Source organism: Perna viridis, chromosome 1, assembly GCF_037379345.1.
Source record: "Perna viridis isolate PV_CMFRI_1.1 ecotype Kerala chromosome 1, ASM3737934v1, whole genome shotgun sequence".
NCBI lineage: Eukaryota > Metazoa > Mollusca > Bivalvia > Mytilida > Mytilidae > Perna > Perna viridis.
Genome location: NC_142445.1, coordinates 68118784 through 68141499, shown reverse-complemented (window position 1 = coordinate 68141499; position 22716 = coordinate 68118784). Strand labels below are relative to the sequence as shown.

The 22716-nt window shown below is 33.9% G+C and overlaps 2 protein-coding genes across 2 annotated transcripts; one reads left to right on the top strand and one right to left on the bottom strand.

The window, feature by feature from the left end:
- Window positions 1-609: 609 nt before the first annotated feature.
- LOC148630097 (inactive pancreatic lipase-related protein 1-like) lies at window positions 610-9735 on the top strand. The gene is made up of 7 exons (XM_088560992.1): window positions 610-709; window positions 3036-3107; window positions 3330-3637; window positions 3965-4199; window positions 7456-7572; window positions 8960-9082; window positions 9354-9735. Exons 2-7 carry the CDS (start codon window positions 3053-3055, stop codon window positions 9593-9595), a joined length of 1080 nt encoding a protein of 359 aa, XP_088417118.1. The 5' UTR covers window positions 610-709; window positions 3036-3052; the 3' UTR covers window positions 9596-9735.
- Window positions 8883-14601, bottom strand: LOC148630096 (inactive pancreatic lipase-related protein 1-like). The gene is made up of 6 exons (XM_088561005.1): window positions 14457-14601; window positions 13900-14204; window positions 13248-13479; window positions 11650-11766; window positions 10252-10383; window positions 8883-9991 (listed from the first exon to the last, which is right to left on the bottom strand). The coding sequence occupies exons 1-6, from the start codon at window positions 14503-14505 to the stop codon at window positions 9750-9752; spliced, it is 1077 nt and encodes a 358-aa protein (XP_088417131.1). The 5' UTR covers window positions 14506-14601; the 3' UTR covers window positions 8883-9749.
- Between the last annotated feature and the right edge of the window lie 8115 nt (window positions 14602-22716).

Below are 22716 nucleotides of genomic sequence, written 5' to 3'. Positions count from 1 at the left end.
CTTACCCGTTATTCCTATGACATCACTAAATGTATGAGACAGTGGGCATCTCTTACCCGTTATGCCTATTACATCACTAAATATATGGGACACTGGACATCTCTTACCCGTTATTCCTATTACATCACTAAATGTATGAGACAGTGGGCATCTCTTACCCGTTATGCCTATTACATCACTAAATATATGGGACACTGGACATCTCTTACCCGTTATTCCTATTACATCACTAAATGGAATTTAATAAAACTTACAGAATCTTCAATAAGTATTGAATATCTACAACTCCAATTAATCTTAATGTTTTTAGGTATCGTATGAACAAATCCCGGACTTTGCCATTCCTTTACATGTAATTGTTGTCCATCTAAAAATTAAATCAAGATATATTATAATTCAGGTGTATATAGAATCAAATTAACATTAAGCCCAATAGGATTGTTTTTGGTTGTTCAGATAAAATTCTAAAACGAAATTCAAAGCTTGTATGTGCTATACAATGCATCTAGGTTAAAATTAAGACTTTTTTTGGAAGATTTATAAATAGTACATGTGATCACAGGTAATTTGACAGATTGAACTGTTTTCATCGATCAGTTTTGATCTGACGCAGTTGTACATTTGGCGGGAGAAAAATAATCGTGCAGTTCCCATACATAATAGGGTATCTAGCGAATACCGATCCAGTCGTATAGCTGACGGGGAAGAGGTAAGTTCAACTTTGGTTTTCGATTTCTCAACAGTGAAATAAATGACTACACATGAAGCTATAAATCCTTGTATTATTCCAAAGCTAAAGATGAGGAAAACGACTGCTCGTATGACAACATGGCATATTGCTCAGCAATATTAACATGATTGTGTCGGGCTCGGGGTTCCTTTAGTACTTTTGGTAAATCCCCCCGTTTGAAATTTAATGAATCCGCCCCTTGGACTGAAAACCTATGTAAATGGTATACTGGACCGTTACAAGTCAATAAACACAGGGTTTTTTATGCCATAAAGGGAAAAATAGCAGCTGACAATACGTATGTCGTCAGTACCGTTTGACGAATACGCGTAACGGACTTATTATATATGTACGGAATGGTCTGTTTAAACACTTTTCTATTTTAAAATGTATAAATTTTAACTTGATTTCCCACATGCATTTTTACCAATTCTGCTGAGAGTGCCAAAATAAAATAAGTATAGAAAACATTTTGAGATGTTACATGTAAATACATTCCCTACATATAAAGTTGAGCTATTTTCCAGTTCAAATGCCAGTGAATAAAAGGACAGTAGTCACTTGTGCACAACATATTATTTTAATAGCAATCTTTATAAAAATCAGACAGGAGGTGATTCATGCATGTGTTATGCTTGTTTTTGGACTTGAAGCATAAACAAAACTGCCGAAAAGGCTTTGGGTAGAACTAGCTCACTCTGTAAATGAGAGAGAAGAGAATCCGATATATATATATATATATATATATATTTTATTGCAAACCAGACGTCATTGATAAAATAACAATATATATATAAAACCCAACGAACTAAGCAAAAAAGGTTAAATTGTTTTCCTGATAAAATGAATTTACTGAATAAAATCTAAATTTGCTTTGCTTTAAAATCGTAATAATATGAATTTATTCAAAAGGAATTCAAAATCTATTTGAATTAAAGTCCATCATATACCTGTAAATGAGAGAGAAGAGAATCCGATATATATTTTATTACGAACCAGAAGTGATTAAACTGGCTGCAACACCTTTTTATACACCGAATTATCTCTGTATCTGCATCCCGTTTAATATCTACTAATTGATAATCTTATTCCTTAATCGACGTCTTCATAAAATCTTTTTGAGTTGCTTTCTAATCCTGAGAAGATATAATCTTTAAGTGAACTTTGATTTATACAATTGATTTCATAAAATTAACAAAATGTTTAACATAAAATATTCACAAATATGAAATATGCAAAAATATATTATCACACGCGTCAAAAACGAACTAAATTAAATTAAGAATTTTATAAGCCACACAACCAGTCTTAATTTCTCATTTATTCGTTGCATTTTTAGATAAGAAATATGTATACTATGTATGAAACATACAGTTTGCAAGAGTAGTTCTTAATATATTTGTCTTATTTGGGAGATGTCAGGTTTTCTAAAATATACATATCTGTATCTGGAAAGGAGTAATTCTGAACAAATATAGCATACGGAGACCGAAAAACAACCGCATGTTTGTTCGGTTTTTAAGCACTACTATCACTTTACCATTACCATGTCGGAGTTTTATTTAGATCTAATTAACGTATTTTTCATATCTAAGAGTAATCAAGGGAACCAAGGTTATAGCGGTAATCGAAAGAATGTAATCCAGGGACAAAGACCAGACATGAAAAACAGACATACACAACAAAGAACATAAAGTAACTAAAATCATACATACAAAGTAACAAAAGTAAATGAGCAACTCGGACTCCACTAAAAACTTGGAGCATGGACCAGGTGCACCGGTAGGGTAAGCGTCCTCTGCTTTTCTAGAAACACCCGCCGAGTTGCTCATAAAAAGTCAAGTCCGGGGTAGACAAACGGGGAAAGGCATGCTTTGCGTTTAATGTTTGCTAGATGCGCAGGGAAATTAAGCTCACATGTGTGTAAAGTTTATGATGACACATAAATATGTCAAATATGTATGTTGTCCTTTGTATTTTTGTACTTATTACCATCCCCGTGGTATGTGTATTCAAATACTTTTAAAGTTCGTCTAAGATATTCTGAAATCATTCAAGAATACAAATAAACAAGAATAAAAAGAGGCCACCGTTGACTCTTCAATACGGAGTTTGATTCGTACTAAGCGACTCCTGGTAATTTGAGGTAAAAGATACAGCAGCTTGAGTTTTGAAACAAGACCAAACAATAGGTATCAAAATTATCAACTTTTCATTATAACTCTGGTTTTATAAAATTCAGATAAAAATAAGGGATATTTATCCTTGTATTGAATAAATATAACAATGTGTTTTGTCTATTCAGTTGAATATTCTGACAAGATGTGGTTAGTTGTGTTTGCCATACTAGCAGTGAACTCAAGAACCTTAGTGTCAGGTATTTATCTTTAAGGTTGCTCAAAAGCAGCATGTTTATGATTTACAGAGTACTGAAGTCAATAAAATCTTTAATATCGAGTACTTAAAAAAAATCAAATGAGACAGTATATACTTCTAATAATACTAAACTTGTAACGACAATGTATTGTAGTATCAATAAACTAGAACTGAATTTGATTCTTTTTATGTTAAAACAATATGACTTGGTGTTTCTTTTAAGGTTGGTTATTCTGGTACTCCGAGAAGTGTTACGACCACATAGGATGCTTCAGTAATAGACCGCCTTTCAATAGAGCTGGGATGCGGGTCCCACAGTCTCCGGATCATATACAGATACAGTTCTATCTGTTTACTCGTCATAACCAGGAAATACCAATTCTTATTGATCCCTATAGTCCTGACAGTATAATGCAGTCAACCTTCGACGGGACAAAGCCGTCGATCTTCGTCATTCACGGTTATTCTGACAGTGGTGCGCCAAGTTCATCCAGTTGGCAACGACGTATGACCCAGGAATTTCTTACAAAGGTTATTTGAGGCCATTTTACCAAAAAAAAATATATAATTAAAACTTGATGATATTGAGTTGATATTCGATAGATCAGTCTTCAAGGGCAAAATGGAAGAGACAATGAATTAAGTTTTTGTTAGGTTTACAAATTTCATATTCACAGAAAGAAATTACCTAACGCGTCATAGCTTGTCATTTTTTTATTAGTGTTAAATATACCGGGAACTTAAAAATTAAATGACGATTCTTAGTACGACTAATTTGTAAAATTAATGGTATTCTGTACATTGTGCGTTTACTTCAGTGTATGGGCAAGGGTTTACATTATCTGGTCTTGGTTTCAGGACGACTTGAATGTGATAGTGGTTGACTGGGAGAAGGGAGCAGACAGTATGATATACCAACAATCTGCTGCCAACACGCGTGTAGTAGGAGCAACGATTGCCCAGTTATTACGTACTTTAGTGTCCAACGGTCCGACATCATATGATATGTTCACTTTAGTAGGACATAGCCTTGGTTCACACATTGCAGGTTATGCTGGAGCATATGTCAACGGAACAATAGCTAGAATATTTGGTGGGTATACGTAGGTCAATAGGTTATAGCAAGTTTTGTTTTCGCCTCTAAAACTGACGATGGTACTATGTACAACAAGGTTAAGTTAATGAAACAAATTTTGCCCTATAAATCTGAACAATTAAACGATTTAATAAATCACATCCTTTTTATGACTCGATTCCTTGTTTCATGTGTTAGGGCTATTTTTAGTTTAAGCGTATTGTCGCACATTCGACAAGCAGTTTAAGCGTATATTCGCACATTCGACAAGCAGTTTAAGCGTATATTCGTACATTCGACAAGAAAAGAGGTTCTACTAATGTCCTAACAATGGTTCACTCCCATACAAAAACCGAATTCAAATAATTGTTTATGGGGACACTCACATATAACACGATTGGATATGGTGAATATGTGAAAGAGATAACCCCATCAGGATGAAAAATGTTAGCTCAGCCATGGCCACCCATGGGTCGTCAATAAAAATGGTCAGTATAGACGGAAACCGACAACAAAACCTTGAAAAAAACAAATGTGTATCAATGGTGAGTGAAAAGAAATGTGAAATATATATCTTTAGGTTAAACATTTTTATTATAAGCACAAGCAAATGCAGTATACATATTTACATACAAAACTCATGGTGGGATCCAATTCGGGAAGAAGCTTAATAGTTTATACGAGGTTCCTATAGAGTAAATTTGCAAGAAGATGTCTTTGCTTATAAATAAAATGCTGTGTGGAATGATTTTGTTAACTGACTAGTAAGTAAAACAAAGGAATAGAGAAAATGAAGTTAGTGAAGATGCAGTTCATTTATAAACCTTTTACTTTAGATAATAAACTTCAGAACTTTGAGAAAAACTTTTACATTTTGTTAAGAATTTAGAACATTTGAGCCATACAACAATACGTTTACAATAATAGGCACATCAAGTGCCATAGAAAATGTTATTTCACTTCGTAATGGAGTATATTTTAGACAAAAGAGTAAGAAATGGGAAGTTGATTCGACATGACCACGTGTGTAATTTTGGAACTTTACAAGGTTACGATTGAACAGATGTTCGTTGAGTGAAGCACTGTTTATACACAATCGAGCATGTAATATTTGCCCTAGTCTTCTACCAATAGAGTAAAGATTCGGGCATTTTATCAAATGTCCCTGAATCCTTTTTCTGAAAAGTTTGTGGAGTTATAACTCCTGATAATCTGCGGCAGTTGGTTCCACAGTTCAATTGATGGTGACAAGAAGTAATCCGAGTAGAAGTTAGTACTAGTGCGAATTTCTAAAATATTTTGTAATTGTCTAGTATAATGCCCGTGCAGGGAATCTACCGAGTTTGGAATTAGCGATTGCAAATACTCTGGCGTTTCCTTGTTGATAATCTGTCATAACAATATACATTTCTATGTTTTTCTCATCCCGTTTCCTCAAAGTTTATTGATAGATGTTAATTTGGTCCCTCACGTCACTATTACATGGCTTCTATCTGAACCCTTTCTAGCTTGGCTTGTTAACTGAAGACAAAAAGATATAACCTCACCATATTCTAAAATTGGTCGTATAAAAGAAAAATACATTTTCTCTTATGCGAGTCTATCAAGAATGGAACGCATATTTCGTAAGATGTTAACCCTACCATAAGCCTTTTTTACTATGTAATCAATGTGGTCATACCAAGAACCATTATTTGAAAAATGATACCAAGATGCTTGTGGAATTTAACTTCCTAAAGATCCTGGCATTCATCATCAAAGGTGGGTGTAGTGTCTTTACTGGCTTACGTGAGACAATCATTGATTCAGTTTTTTTGTGGATTGAACTTTATTGAGGGATCTTTCTCAAGTCTACTGCGAGAAATTGATAAATATCGACATGTGAAACGTTGAACACACACAGTTAAAAATGCTTATGTCGTGTAATTGTCTTTGTAACGATGAAACTACATTAAAAACTAACCAAAAAAAAAAAAAAAAAAAAAAAAATCAAGAAATTAAATTGTATTTAAATTTAAAAACTTGAAAAGCATTCTCAACACGTATTCGAAATATTTTGATCTCTTTACCCACATATCCCGCATGGTTCTAATCACAAAATCTGATCTCGGTGTCAAATTCTATGGTCAAAGTCCTTGAAACCTGCTACGAAAAACTTGGTCAAACCGCATGCTAAATGTCAAAATTTTACAAGACAAAGCAGTTACATCGCAAACAACTTATTAGAGTAAAGCTGCGTTAGCTGTCATTTTCGTTTCTTTTGAAATATACCTCAACTTTGAATTATTTCTACTAAATTGTACTTTTCTTGTGCAGTTTCATTTGATATCCACAAATAAAATGCATTAGATACATGAAATAGGGGTCTATATATTTATTGCCCCTTGCAAGACAAAAAATCGACCTAGACAAGTTCGTATGCATGTGACTTCTGGTGACCTTAATCCGCGCATGTGCTGTAAGGGTCGCTTCTTTAATAACAAATCTGACTGCAAACCGAAAGTGGTTTTTCAACGGCAAGCAAGACCAACGGACTCGTGCTGTAAAAGAAAAAAAGTTCGAATATAACGCAAAGATCCTATCGAAATTTACGATTATATTGTGATATAATGCGGTTCAAGTATGATCATTATTTATTTGAAAACTTGTCAAGAAATAGTTAAAATAAATGAAAACAAGACACGTGCTTGCCTGCGTATCCGTTATTATTATTTTTTAACAAGGTTAAAGGATATCCCCTGTTTAAATATTTTAACCCAGGTGAATGTCCTGTCGGCAATCTTCGGAAGCAACGACAAAAAATAATTAGATCAGACTTATCGATCTTCTCTGGTTAAAAAATCGTTGTTTTCACAATATTCTATAGGTATTGTAGATATTAATTGCTCCAATACAAACTTGTTTCATTGAATCAGCAAAATTCAGTAGAATCAAATCTGTACAAATTTGGCAGCTAATGCAGCTTTAAAAAGTTCCCGCTAACACAAAATTTCTCTCAACTGTGAAGTTGGTAATAGGTGAAAAAACCAGGTACGTGACATTATCACGATTTGTCTACAAAATGCCAAATATCAAAAGCTCATCTTGGAAGAATAAAAGGTACAACCTAGACACGATGTGTTACTACTGAAGGTAGTGACGAAGTCTTAAACACTCTGTTGAATTCTTGGTTGGGACCTTGATCAATCATAAGGATTCTGACCTGTACTTTTTAAGATTTTGATGTTACTATGCATGTTACGTGCCTTCCTAAAATCACTGTTTTACATGATAGGTCTAGATCCTGCAGGGCTTTCATTCGAAAACTCTGAGCCTGAAGCACGATTGAATCCAACTGACGCAAAGTATGTGGAGGCAATACATACCGACCAAGAATCTCTCACAGCTCTAGGTAACGTCATAGCATACTTTTTATTTTTGATATGGATTTCAGTTAATTTACTGTCGATATATACGGTTTAGGATACTCGAATCTTTAGGCGGATAACTCGGCTCGGAATTTTGACCCGGATGTTGTAATTTATTTTACTTGATTATAATTAGAAACAAGAAGCAGACAGCAAACCGGATTTTCCTACACAAATATGCTAGTCCCTGTAAGTTGGTGCACTAATATCAACTCGATGGTTATATTTACTAGAATAGTGGTTAGTGACCCAGAAACTGTCTTGAACTATTTGTAATAATGTAGAGTCTTTCCCATTTAGATGCATTTTCTTCTAAAACCTGCTAGTAATTTAAAGTCCCAATGCCTGATAGGACAAGAGGCCATGTCAATGAAGCTCTTAGGAATAGGACGTGTCAGTCTGAGGGTGGTCTTAGGACACATCTTTTTATTTCTTAATTCGTCACAACAAAAGTCTCTTAACTTAAGATACGTCCTAACATTTATCCTAAAGTAAGTCTCCCAAGATGATCTTAAGATACTCCTAAAACTTAGGATGAACAGATTTATGTTGCTACAAGATTGAAGTAATCACTACAGTTTTATGGTCGTCATCATGAACACGTGGATCGTTACGGTGTATTCATCTGCTACATGAAATCTGATTTGTTCAACGTGTCAGTTTTCCTTTCCTCTTTTGTCTACCGCGGACTTGACATTTTATGAGCAACTCGACGGGTATTTCTAGAAAAGCAGAGGACGCTTACCCTACCGGTACACCTGGTCCATGTTCCCAGTTTTTAGTGGAGTACAAGTTGCTCAATTGCATTTGTTACATGTACTTTGTATGTATATTTTTAGTTACTTTATGTTCTTTGTGGTGTATGTCTTTTTCTCGTGTCTGGTCTTTGTCCCTGGATTACATTCTTTTTATCACCGCTATAACCTTGGTTCCCGTGATTACTGTCTATTTGACGATATACTTTATTGACATGGCTCCAGATTCCAAGTCCCCATTTCCGCCACAAAAATTACCCACGCATGGAAACGAAAAAACCGAGATTTGTGAAAATCGTACTGGACTTTTATTTTGTTATTCCAAACCTCATAAAGAATTTGAAAGTAATCGGCTAAGTACTTTTCAACTTATTAAATGGACAAAGTTGAGAAGCCGCCCGACCGCCGTATATCGCCAGTTTTACTTCGGAAAATGCGGTTAAAAAGCCAAAAGCTATAATTATTTATAATTATTATTAACAATGTTTGTAAAAATTACTCTTAAGCGTTAAATAATAATCACTAAAATGAAAGCGGTGTTATTCCTGTATTCATTTTATTATGCATAACAATTTAATGGAAAGTAATGTATCAAATGAATATAAATGTTTCGCAGGGTTTGGACTGGAAAAAGCGATTGGACATGCAGATTTTTACCCCAATGGAGGACAAAACCAGCCTGGTTGTGAACGGAATTCACGAACCCAACTTCTTCAGCTGATCCAAGGCCGAATAGGAGGTAAGCGGCCTTACTGGTGTATGTTATATGTATAATTAGGGGATATATTGCTTAAAATGAAAAAACGTAAAAATGTCAATTTTACATTCCCTTTATATGTTTCAAGCTTAATGAATTCTCGGTGTATCTTTAGAACCTGCATGAAATGTCAAACGTTTTAGGTGAAGTATACCAGCCTACCATTATACACTGAAGTATGCTTGTCCCAGAAACTTACAAAATTCGATATATTTTGGAATTATATCAAAATGATTACTTTACTCTGTTGTAGATTTATCCAACACGATAGCTTGTAGTCATATGCGAGTATTGGATCTCTTCACAGAATCAATCAATTCTAACTGTGTATTTACTGGTACTTCATGCAGCTCATTAACAGATTATGAATCCGGACAGTGTCTAGAGTGTGATAATGGATGCGCTGACATGGGATATAATGGTAGAGTCAGGGGTCAAGGTCGATATTACTTTGATACCAATACCTCTCCGCCATACTGTTACACTGAGAAATAAATGACATATGTAACTTTTTGAGAGGCCAAAATATTGTAACTTTGTTCACGATTCAAAACAAGTAAATTGTGGAAATTATTCAGAATATAAAAGACAACAGCATTAAAAATTAATAATGTAGAATAAAAACATCTACTCTACATAGTATTTTTTCCTAACTAAAACAAAAGGGACTTGAACGCCTGGTTCTTGTATAGAATGATCCTGGTCTATCCTTATTGACTCCTTCTCCGAGATAATTAGCAGCGTTATCCTCACAGATGCTACACCGTCCACTTTCTAACATATCAACACCACAAGGACACGATTTAAAGGAGCAGTCTCTGTCGGCATTGATAGACTCGATAAAAACATTCAGGGCCCTTAAATGGCTGCATCCGAAGTTCTCTTTGTAATCTATAAGTTGAAAAATATAATAAGTATACAATCTTGTACTATTATCTGGTTAAGTTATTATATTGTCACTGTTTTGGTAAACTTAATTTGAGTCATGATATTCTTGCACTATTGATCCATTTGACGTTTAACCCTAATATAAAAAGACAATTTACTAATCTATAGAGCTGGTTTATATTTATGACTCCGATCATTTATTCATTGGCTTCATCGTTTTGTAGCCACCTTGTTTTCCAATGATTGAGCCATTATGAACTTACTAAAGTTTCCTGTGAGAATGTCGAGTAGGTGTTGGTTCATATGATTAGCACAGCCAGGCTGATCAGATCCACCGTTTACATAGAAATCAGCATCGCCCATCCTTTGTATTGTTCCAAAACCTGGCGATAATTCTGAAATAGCAAAGATATAATTCTACCTACATCTGCAACGTTTCTGTGCAGCAATCATTTCCTTTTCACATGTTGATTAAGATTCTGGTAAATGTGGAAAAAACTAGGATAATTTTTACTAGCATTGCAACAAATTTGCTGATTGGTCGTAAGTTTCTACAAAGCTTATTTCGAACGTTGACTTTGCTCGTGTGAGCATTCACAGATGTTGCATGTAAATAAAATTTAAGTAAAACACCGAGAAAGTAGATGGTCGTGACCGAAATTTCTCCACATGACGACCCCTTCTGTCGGCCAGTTTATTTCATCATTTCCATGCATTTAACTCGAAGTTGTTCATTTTGCTCTAAAATAACACGAGCCATGATGGTCGTAATTCAAAGATATGATGACACAAAATATCAATGATGGCCGTAACTTCTGTTATTTCGATCACACCCATCACAGTCGAGCAAGAAGAATGACCGTGAACAGGTGGACACTATTTGTCATGTATTTTTACTCTGTGGTGTAATATATCTAAAGCTGACTGGAAACTGGCGAATGTAATGCCTTTTTATGAAAAGGAGGAATCAACTGTTTCTAATTGCAGGACAGTCTCTTCAATATTTTTCTATATATTATAATACGGCACAACCCTTCTAAATATACCAGTTCGGATTATTGCGTAGATTTTTTACTGTTCTATAGCTAAGCGAAATATGTCATGTTTTTCTTTTATTACATTTTAGTTCAAAAACATGCATTTGTGACATAAGCAACATATTGTTAAGAAACTGTAATTTAAAAACTAAATGTATGATTATAGAGGTGTAGATACTCCAAGGACTTAAAAGAACATGGTGTTTCCTGTAAGGGGGAGCCCTTGCATTGGGGTTGTCTGGTAATGAGAGTAATGCCTGACTGCGGACCATTATGGCCAACGTGTGCTGAGCGCCACGCTTCATGAACACGAAAGATCCCCACATGTAGTGCTCTTTCACAGATGGCTCATTTGGACCGCTGCAGGAAGAAAAAAATGTCCTACCTAATTCTGTCATTCCCCGGTTACAATAAACTGTTCTTTTTTCTTGTTTCCAATTTCATCATATTGTCATTTTATATTTTATATACTTATCCTTGTTAAACTTGTTCTCGTCCAGATCGTGCATCAAGTAGTTGAAACTGGACGTTAAACAGACGGCAACCAATCAATAAATATTCAGTCTTGAAGCATTTAAGGTTGGACATGTCTCCTATTAGAGTTACCAGAAAAGATTTACTAACCAGAATTGAACAGCGTGTCTCCGTCAGTATGTATGACGTCAACAAATACTGCATCTGTATCATCCAATCGAACGCGGTGATCTTTTCCCTCGAAGGCAGGTCCTGCAGGATCAAGACCTAAATTTAACAAAAATTATGATTTCAAAATCAGACATTCTGAAAATATCTTGAAAATCAGGAACTCGTTTCACTTGAATTATGTTTATAGATCCTCGTACCGGTACTGCTGTGTCCAACTGATGATAACCATGGATAAAACAAATTTCCAAGTCTTCATTTTGAACCTGTGCCATGCCTGCTTTGAGTGTTCATTCACGACTAAATGTAATGACAAAAAACATGAAATCTACTTCATATGATGAATTAAGAGTGACAAATGTATTTGTGGTTACTGTGTGAAAGAAATAAAATTCTATGGCACACCATTCTCGTCAGACGTATGGGAACATTATGCGTTTAAAATCACACAATCAAAATGTTTATTCCGTACTCAAAATTAAACTCAATATTTTTACGCAACTCATTTTTTTTATTACGCATTCATTTTTTTTTTCATGAAGTCACTTTGAAATTGATTGTAAATGAAAACTATTGACCAAACTTTACAACAAACGTAACGACTTTTCATTCAGAATTGTAAACTTTTCTTTCATCTATGGAAACATTCTTTCAGCACCTGCGTATGGTGTTTTCTTATCACAACTCTTGCGTTATGCCAGAACTTGTCCTGACTATTCAAACTTTTGTATCGCCCTAGACCTCTTACAATTAGGCTTCTGGAACAGGGTTATGTTGCTACAAGTTCGAAGTCATCACTACAGAAGTTTTATGGTCATCATCATGAACTCGTGGATCGTTACGGTGTATCCATCTGCACCATGAAAACTGATTTGTTCAACGTGTCATAGTTTTCCTTTCCTCTTTCGTCTACCTCGGACTTGACTTTTATGAGCAACTCGACGGGTGTTTCTAGAAAAGCACAAGACGCTTACCCTACCGGTGTACCTGGTCCATGCTCCCAGTTTTTAGTGGAGTCTGAGTTGCTCATTTGCTTTTGTTACTTTGTATGTATTATTTTAAGTCACTTTATGTTCTTCTTTGTTTTTGTCTGTTTTCCATGTCTGGTCTTTGTCCCTGGATTATATTCTTTTGATTTCCGCTATAATCTTGGTCCCCTTGATTACTCTTTTATTCCGCAGTAACTTGCATCAGAAATTGCTAAATAGCTTAATTGCATAGAGAAATGAAATTACGCTGGAGTATAATTTTTAGCGCGAAAATCATAACCATGCCCTTTGACTAGGTAAACAGATCGTCTCAGTGTTTCCAGCGTTTATAGTTATATGTACCTCTTTTCCTTAAAAAAGGACAAAATGTAAACAAGTGCTCGTCGATTATGGCAAATTAAAAGTTTCTGAGGGTGAATACCTTGAGTAAAACAGGGTACAAAGTATTCACGATCCGGGAACAAACAACAAAAAAACCAAAAAAATAAAACAATAACAAAACAAAAATCAAGCATAAACAATTTCAACAGACCACAGGCTAAGCTAATGGTGATTTTATAACAGTTATGTTCGTTTTACGGAAGACCTCACCCGTGATACGTCCCACATTTGGTATAGCATTGCCAATATAGCCCGCCAGATGAGCTCCTAGACTAAAGCCAATAAGATGAATGTTAGCGACATCGACTTGACGATCATCTACCAGTCGTTGTAAGTATCTAGCAGTTATTGCCGCAACGAGCCTAGAGTTGGCTACAGACTGTAGATAGCTTAGACTCCCGGCAGCTTTGCTCCAATCCAATATAAACACATTAGCATCTTCCTTAATAATCATACAATTAACGTATCATTAGCCGAGTTAAAGATTACATGCAAAATGTTTTGTCAATGTAAAAATTATTATTATTATATTGAAATTTACAAGATCTTTGTCATTTCATTAAACTCTGTTTATGCATTGAAATATTTCGATATGGCATGGCGGACAGAAAAGGGGAGAGAGGTGCGAGAGTAAAGAGAGAAATGAACCCCTGTCCGCAAAAAGGACAAATGAGTATACGAAATAAGAAATCCCGTTACATGTTTTATTTGTTCATACATGTATATTCTTTCTAATGAGTTCAAAGTCCAACGTGAAGTACCTGCCTCAAATATTACATATCGTAAAAGATAATTAGAAGGTCGCGTTAAAAAATGTACATTTCAATATAATAAGATACGTAAAATATACAAAAAACAATACCTTTCTTAACAGAGCATTCTTCATCTCATTAAGCCATGTTTCGTTCAAATTGTTGAAATAACCATGAATAATCATTTTGATGTTTTTGTTTTGGTCGAAATTTTGCCCAACATTATCCGTAGCATCGAATCCCGCTTCTCCCTGTCCTCTGGTAAACAAAAGTATCCTGATATTCAGTGTTTCTGGGGATTGAGGTAGGTGGCCCTCGGAGTTAGAGAATGGATGCTTAGTGGAGAAGCATCCCAGTTCGTCGTAACAGACACGCCTGTCTCCTAACCACCAAAACAAATCATTGTACCAGCCACCTGTGCGAAGAAATAGTATTGAAAAGAGAGAATAAAAAAACACATACATACAAATGATGTTAAACAAGATAAAATATATGAAATCGAACATTACTATGCCAATATTGTATGATGAATCAAAATTAATCTTCCTCTATTTTCATTATAAATATGCCAACTGAAAACAAAGTGAAAACAAATTTCATTTCTTATTGATAAAAAACATGTTGATAAGATACAGACACCTTGGAAAATAAGAAATTAAATACTCACTTGCACTGACAACGTCAACTAACAGTAAGCAAAAAATCTGGGCGAGCATATTTGTATCTGTTCTTCACGACAGATCCTTTGCCAACTGCGGATTAGTTTTTGAGTGGTGGGTCACGATAATTAGACATTTCCGACTGGAGTACCGGGGATTAACATTCGAATTACACTTCCCTATCAATTCTAGGTAACAATTCATGCTTTAGAAGTGTTCTTGTATTTTATAGTGATAAAAAAATCCACAATCCACATACCAACAAATAAACCAGACAAAGAAAACACAATAAACATTTAAAAATTATAATAAATATAAAATACAAACAAACAAACAAAATTGCGAAACTAGTATTCGGGGAAGCAGAAAAAATAACTAAATACTGAATTTACTACATGATATTATAACGATTGAATTCTATAGTAATAAAAAGGGGGAAAAGTATGAACTAAAGAACTGTACCTTAAGTTTAAAGGGCGACTGTAAAAAAAACTATAGGAAATTAAGTTTATTCGAATATTTTCACCCGAAACTACTGTGTACCGCAGAATGAAAACAAAAACAAACATTGTAATGGCTACAAATATTCCGACTGAATCTGTTGAAATTTAAACAAAATGTCTTACATACGCGTTAAACTATTTTTGTGAATATTTTTTGTACTTTTCGTCAACTTCATCTTTCACAAACATAGTAACAATAAGATTGTTTCTACATATTTCAATAAATAGTTCGAGCATTTTAACAACTTCTGAAACTAATTCCTTTGGATATTGGTCCATGTCTTTTTAAAAAAACATGTTTTTTTTCCAATAACATTTTTTCTAAAGCAACATATCCATTTCATATGATTTTAGTGTGCAATCAAAGTACCCGTGTACTGAATCAATTTATATTGATCGTTTGAATTATTAGGCCTCAAATCATCATCAAATTGCAAAATTGAACTCTGATTAATTTTTAAATTGACATTTCTGACTACGAAGGACATTTAAAAAAGAGAACACATCGAAATTCATGGTGCATCGTAACAGTGCGCCAGTTGGCGTTATATTCAGGTTCATTGATAGATAAACATAAAACTCCGACATACTGCGTTATAGAACAAGATGTAATAGCACCCATTTATGTCCCCATTACTTTCTGTTAAATCCAGCTATTTATAAGGGTCATAGCAAATTTTACATGAGGACAAATGATGCTGGGGCGGTTTCACCATGATGGACACTACTTGCCTAGGAAAGAACCGGAAAATCGTGAATGTAACCGGGTACAGAAATCACTACTTTCGTTTTAAAATTGAGCCATATCAAGGGCCTATATTTTTGTTTAGAATTATCTTACCCTACACTTCGAACAGAAACTGAAGTTTTTACGGCTACTGTTGATTAATTCAGCTTTCAGATGATACTAAGTTTGTATACCTCTACTTAACTATGAGAATGATATGGTGCAATATTGGGACTACTTCGTGTCATTCTGAACTACTTTCTTGAATGGGCAGGCGACTGGTTCCCGAAATAGTGGTATTACACCACTAACTACTAGTTGGCCTTTCCCAGTTGGTAAGTTTTTGTATAGACACCTACGTGTCTTTCTGAATGAATAGTTCCAGCGACACGTACATTGATATTGAAATAAACGCCAAAGTCTTAGAATATAATTTCAACAATAATGTCTCGTGCAAGAATCACTAGCCATGCATTTGTAAGTCCCTGGAGCACTAACAGCTCTATTGTAATAACACATGGCCAAAATAGGCAAATAGAATGATAATTACAAAAAGCAATACCACCAGACCACAGACTGACACCATTTCCGAAATTCGTCTAAACAAAGTTTCATTTTTATTTGTCATCTGCGGGCTTCCGATGTCACGAGGCGGTAATCATAATAAATATGTACGATACAGTGAGTGATATATCAGGATCGTTTCGGGGGTTATACCACCCTTTTATTGAAAGTTTGGCAATTTGAGCAGCAGATAAAAGCCTGAAACAGGGCGTGAATCCCTGCCTGGAACCTCTTTCTTTTTATTAGTTTCTTGATTGGAACCACTGTCCCATTTTGGTAAATATATGGATCCGCCGGGGTCTGCATGAAATATCGAAAGACACTTCAACACAGCGCTTCCTATTGGTACTAAGCATTCCTCTTTATATTTTATTCCTATGATTGATGACTATTTACAATCTCGCAGTGTTTTCATATCTAGTTAAACATCAAATGGTTAGTTATGCGTCTATAGCGCAGAATAAAGCATTTGTAGGCAAATTGGATACATCGACAGTGAACGATTGGTTTATTCGGGTACACGCATTTAAATAAAACTGATAAAAAGTTAGATGTCAACTATTTTTTATTGGATCGTTGTGAATACAAACCGGGCCAGATTAATCAGCATATTTAGTTGGCAGTAAACGTTGTTTATTGTATTATTTGTTTATTGGCGTATACGAGATCGAATTAAATATGATATATTAGAAATACCTATAGAGTGGACCTAACTTTCTGCATTTGAACCTTAATGGGTTATGCAAGTGGGACGATTTTCCTGCGTTAGTGTGTGATAGTTGCAGTTGCTAACAGGCTTTACAAATCTGAAGACTTTGGCGATTGCTATATCAATTCTGATCTTCGATCTAAATTGATAAAAATGGTTGCAAGTAGTTACTATTGGGTGTGTTGCTTTGTAGTAGAAATGGGAAATGGCGACCACTTTGATCAATCGGAATTACTCGGTAATTTCCGCTATGTACACTTAAAGGTAGAGTAGTTCCGATTGCACTTTAAACATTCAGTTATGTTAAGGTAATATGAGGCAGGTGTAACCTGTAACAGAAGGAATTTGAATATATAGGGAAATATTCTTGTCCCTATTTTTCTAAACATCTTGATGTTTCTTGTCAATTCTTGACACGTGATTCTTGACGCTTCTTGACATTTTTTGTTGCTAAAATTACTTAGCGTTCGTACTTCGTACTTTCTGACTAGAAATGCCCACTCTTATGGCGGAAACGAAAAAAAAGTATCTGTGTTTAAATAATTACTGAAGACCATATAGTATACACATTTTAGTGAAAAAGATACGAAAACACCGAACATTGTATGACGTGACTTCGTATCAGACCGAACAGGGACTTTACATTACACCCCTGACTGGAATCAGGCTGTCAGTGCTTATTTATTTATTTATAGTCAAGCACATATAATACAAACATAAAATACAATATACATATAGACATAAACTATACATATACATAAACGTACACAGACAAAGACATGGCATGAATAAAAATTAGCATTTATATGTTACCTTGAAACTCTTCAAGGATAGCCCATAAAGCCGTACTTATAAAAAAAAAGGCTTATTTCCAATGAGGTCCTTAAAAAGAAAAGAATACATGAAAAATACTTGAATCTACTCATGAAGCATTTCACATTTGCTAAAAATATTAACAGTTTATGTAAATACAATTTATAATATTAAAAAGTGACATTTTGTAGTTAAAAATAAATAAATTCATTTTCTTCTCTCCCTCTGGCTTCTTCCTGTATAAAGAGTTTAACTTCAGTTTGAAAAAAAATTGTTTGTTATATTTTGAACAGTAAGTGGTAATTTGTTCCAAGTTTGTATAACATGATAAGTGAAACTATCTTTACTACATAATTTACAATTAGGTATACTATAATTTAAATTTGAAGTACCCTTGATTCATTTTGAAATTTTCACACAAATATTCAGGTGCAGTACCATGGTAAATATTAAAAACATGGTCAATTCTAAGTAGGTTCACTCTATCTGGCCCCGAAAGCATATTTACACTGTCAATTTTTACAAAATTTACGCTTGTTCTGGGTCCCAGGCCGAGAATAAACCTTACAACTTTGTTTTGCAAGATTTGCAACTTTTTGGCTAATCCTGCCCCTAAACTACTGTACCAAGAGGCACATGAATAATCAAAATAGCGTTGTATCAAAGACGTTGACAGTGTTATTCTCGATCTGGAATCAAGACATTTAGCATTTCTATATAAAAATTTCAGTCTTCCATTGACTTTAGAAACAATATTTGACACTAATTTTTCAACATTCAAATTACTGTCAATATAAACTCCGAGATATTTGACAACATCTGTAGCTTTAATTACATGATCATAACATTTAACAGAAAAATTTGAGATTTGTTTGATTTTTCTTCTGGGACCCAATAACATACATTCTGTTTTACCTAAATGTAATAATAATTTATTATCAATCAGCCAGTCTGAACGCTGCTCTCACACACTTCCTAATGTGTTTGATTGATATTACATTTGGATCTTTTTGTGGAAATAATACTGCACTATCGTCTGCATATAAAATTAGTTTACATTTGTTATCTATGCTTATTGACAATTCCTTCACGTTAGTTAAAAATAGCAGAGGTCCCAGAATGCTACTCTGGGGTACACCACCAATTACATTCATTGGTTACATAGTGTTATTTACAGACACAAATTGTACTCTTTGCAACAAATATGAATGAAGCCAATCGATTAATTGTATATTTATAACTTTAAGTTTACAACATAATATATTACGATCGACAGTGTCAAAAGCCTTTAGCAGGTCCAACATTATCATACCAGTGTATAAACCGTTGACATTGTTTGTTCTCAGATAATCTAACACATATATAAGACAAGTATCCGTCGAATATTTTTGCTTAAAGCCAGATTGTAAATTATATAACAAATTATTATCTTGTAAAAATTGTACGAGTTGTTTGTAAACACTCTTTTCTAGAATTTTTGATACAATACTTAAAATGCTGACTGGCCTATAATTTCCAACTTCTAGTTTACTAATTTTCTTATAGAGAGGTTTGACCTTAGCATATTTCATACTCAGGGGAACAACCCCAGAAGATGTAGATTTGTTTATTATTTATGTAATTGGATACTTTAAAACTCTAGCACTATCCCGTATAAATCTGGCAGGATTTCGTTTAATCCGGTGCTTTTTGAAGCGTTTCAAGATGAAAGTTTTTTTTTGTTATCTGGATTTCTCCTCTTATAAAAATCTAAAAATAATTGAGAGGTGACATTGTATAAACCTATTGCTTTCCAAAAATGTAGCTAACTTCTTAACAAGTTCTAATGCAACAGTAGTTTTAAAAAAATATTAATATAGTCTGCAATAGTATTTGAGTCGTGACAAAGATCGTTTTCAATTTTAAGAACAATACTAGACTCTTGACTTTTCCCTTTACATCCGAAATCTTTTAATTGTTTCCATAACTGTTTTTGTGTCATCTTTATTTTCTTCAATTTTGTCAGAAAAATAATTAGATCTGCTTTGTTGACCTCTCTTTGAACTTAATTCCTTTTTTGACAAAATTGTTTGTAATCTTCAGATCTAGAAAACTGTATGTATTATTTAAAAAGATCTCTTTCTTTAATCATATTTAAAATTTCATTTGTCATCCAGGGCTCAGTATTTTGTTTTACCCTGATCTCTTTTAATGGCGATACAATATCTAAAACACCAGTGAATAACACTCTAAAACTATTCAAACAATCGTCTACTGATTGACCCTAAATACATTTTGCCCAATCATCAACATTTTCAATTCATCTACCAACAAATCTGAAGAATAGTTTTTCATTGATCGGATTTTATTATTTTATGTTCTTCCAAACTATAACCTTGAGTTGGTTTGTAAATATAGTTTCCCTTGGTATTATATTTTTCAAGAACATCGTGCAGTAGTTCCCTGCCGAATATCGTATCTATTTGTTCAGCCCTTCACCGCACCAGAACCAGTTGGTAACAAGTCAAATCGGCACTTGGTTAAATCGTCACATGTACTTATGGTTAATTGGGCACCAAGACCATGTTTTACATCAAGAAATCCCAAATGTCATTCAAATGGCAAAACAAAATTAGAGACGATGGTATTACGACGTAGAAATAGCGGCGCCACACACACACACGTTCATTACCACAACTATGAGATAAAATACTCAACAACTTTAACTGACCTTACATAACTAATCAATGAAACTGATCATCAATCACTCATCTGTCACAAATGGTAATTAGCTCTGATAATCGAACACTTTTCGCCACAGATAAAAATGTTTCTAGTTACAAACACATCGGTGTCATTTTCTCCAGTGATGGTCTATAGCACAGTCATATACATGTAGATTATGTCGTTGCTAAAGCCTACAGGAGATTGAATATTTTGAAAAATATAAAGTTTTTGCTTAATCGGTTTACACTAGAAATAAATTATATCTCTTTTATTCGCCCCATCCTAGAGTATGCGGATGTAATTTGGGATACAAAAAAATTAGGTCAGATAGATAAAAAAATATACAACTCGAAGCAGCCAGGATAGTTACAGGTGGGACCAAATTGACCTCCCACCAAAATCTGTACAACGAAACTTACTGGGAAAAACTGACGGACTGACGGAAAAACCACAGACTGTTGTTATTCCATAAGATGTTAAATGGGAAAACACCGCAATATCTGACAGATCTAATACCAGATACCGTTGGAGTTCTACACAACCACAACATGCGTCAGACTAACAATATTCAGGAAGTGAGAACAAGAACAAATTTTTATTCAGATTATTTTCTTCCGTCTACAGTAAAAGACTGGAATACTTTGCCTTCCGAGTTACGAAATACTGAATCAGTTGCCTCCTTTAAACGTCAGTTGTCAAATCAAAATAGAAAGACCCCATCTTACTATTACTCTGGTTGTAGACTTTGTCATATCCTACATGCACGTCTCAGAATGCATTGCAGTTCCTTAAATGAGCATCTTTTCCTAAAACATTTATCTGACTCACCAAGATGTATTTGTGGGCAAATAGAAACAGTTGAACATATCACCTTACACTGTCAAATATATGCTACTATAAGACAAGATATGTTTAATGCTATGACAGATTGTAATATCAATGTTAGGATTGATACGAGCTTATTTATCTTTGGATCTATGCAGCTATCAGATGAACAAAACTCTATGGTTTTTAAGCTTTTCCAGAAATTCATTCTGAAAAGTAAAAGGTTTAAAACATAACTTAATTGTTATTGATACTCATACATTCATACATTTATTTACTTATTGGGAAAAATTATAATATTTTTTTCTCTTGGAAATTAACTGATTATTCCAATATATACATTTCTTTTTGTAAGCATAACTACGCTTGTTTCTGGATCCTATATATCTTATATATGTATGTTATCACATTTACGACTATATGAAATAAAATATGTTTAAACTAATCGAACACTTGTCAATCACACTTTGAAAAAAATCGTTGAAGTAAATTGATTTTGTTGATTAAATTACATTAAAAGGGGACAAATATTTTTTCGGACATTTTGGACTATTCCTCACTTCGAAAAAAGAAAATAAATACTGTAAGAGATCACTTATCAATAAAAATCGATTAATTTTTACTCATCAGTATCAGCAATCAAGCTCTGTTGGGAATTTTATCGATAAGTGTTCGATTAACAGAGATAATCAATCAATTACCATTCGATTTGTGACCAATAATTGATGATCAGTTTGATCGATTAGTTATGTTGGGTATGTACTATCAATTAACAAAAATGTATGATCAATAAGAGTCCGGTAATGAGACACTTAATTGAGAAAGCCAAATCTATTGCTCAACAGCGCCTAATTTGGTTTCATGACTATCATGGCCTAACACTTGTTAATATGTACTATCAATTAACAAGTATTCATTTGCATGTATGAAAAGGAGGTTGGTAATAAGATTTTCAATTTTCAATTCTTTATTAACTTTAAACTTTACAGTTTATCAGTATAAAGTGAACAAAAAAAATATATAATGACATATAGACGTCAGAAATTATTGTTACAATATTATATAAATGCGTTTCTTATTGTAAATGCATGACATAAATATTTGCCTAAGTTGCATAACTCTTTTGTGTTTTCAACAGCTAATAGTTGAACAAGTTTAAAGGCGGAAGGCCTAGACCAATAATACTTTTTTATAAATCTTTTACGTAAATCAATAAACAATTACATTGTAAAATGAAGTGAAACTCATCCTCAATTACATTCATTTTACACATATTACAAAACCTAGTATCTCTACTAGTATTATAATACCGCCCTGTTTCAATAAGCAGATTGTGCGCAGACAATCTGATTTTAGTGATATATTTGCGATAAACAACTGGAATAACACATTTTTTTTCAAATAAAATTGAAGTTCAACAT

Bases quoted from the DNA above. Each gene is read 5' to 3' on its own strand.
- LOC148630097 (XM_088560992.1), top strand. From the start codon at position 3,053: ATGTGGTTAGTTGTGTTTGCCATACTAGCAGTGAACTCAAGAACCTTA. The intron at 3,108-3,329 runs GTATTTATCTTT...GTTTCTTTTAAG, and splicing joins CTCAAGAACCTTAGTGTCAG to GTTGGTTATTCTGGTACTCC. The intron at 3,638-3,964 runs GTTATTTGAGGC...TCTTGGTTTCAG, and splicing joins CCCAGGAATTTCTTACAAAG to GACGACTTGAATGTGATAGT.
- LOC148630096 (XM_088561005.1), bottom strand. From the start codon at position 14,505: ATGCTCGCCCAGATTTTTTGCTTACTGTTAGTTGACGTTGTCAGTGCA. The intron at 13,480-13,899 runs GTATTGTTTTTT...ATGATTATTAAG, and splicing joins AGAATGCTCTGTTAAGAAAG to GAAGATGCTAATGTGTTTAT. The intron at 10,384-11,649 runs GTTAGTAAATCT...TTGCTATTTCAG, and splicing joins AGACACGCTGTTCAATTCTG to AATTATCGCCAGGTTTTGGA.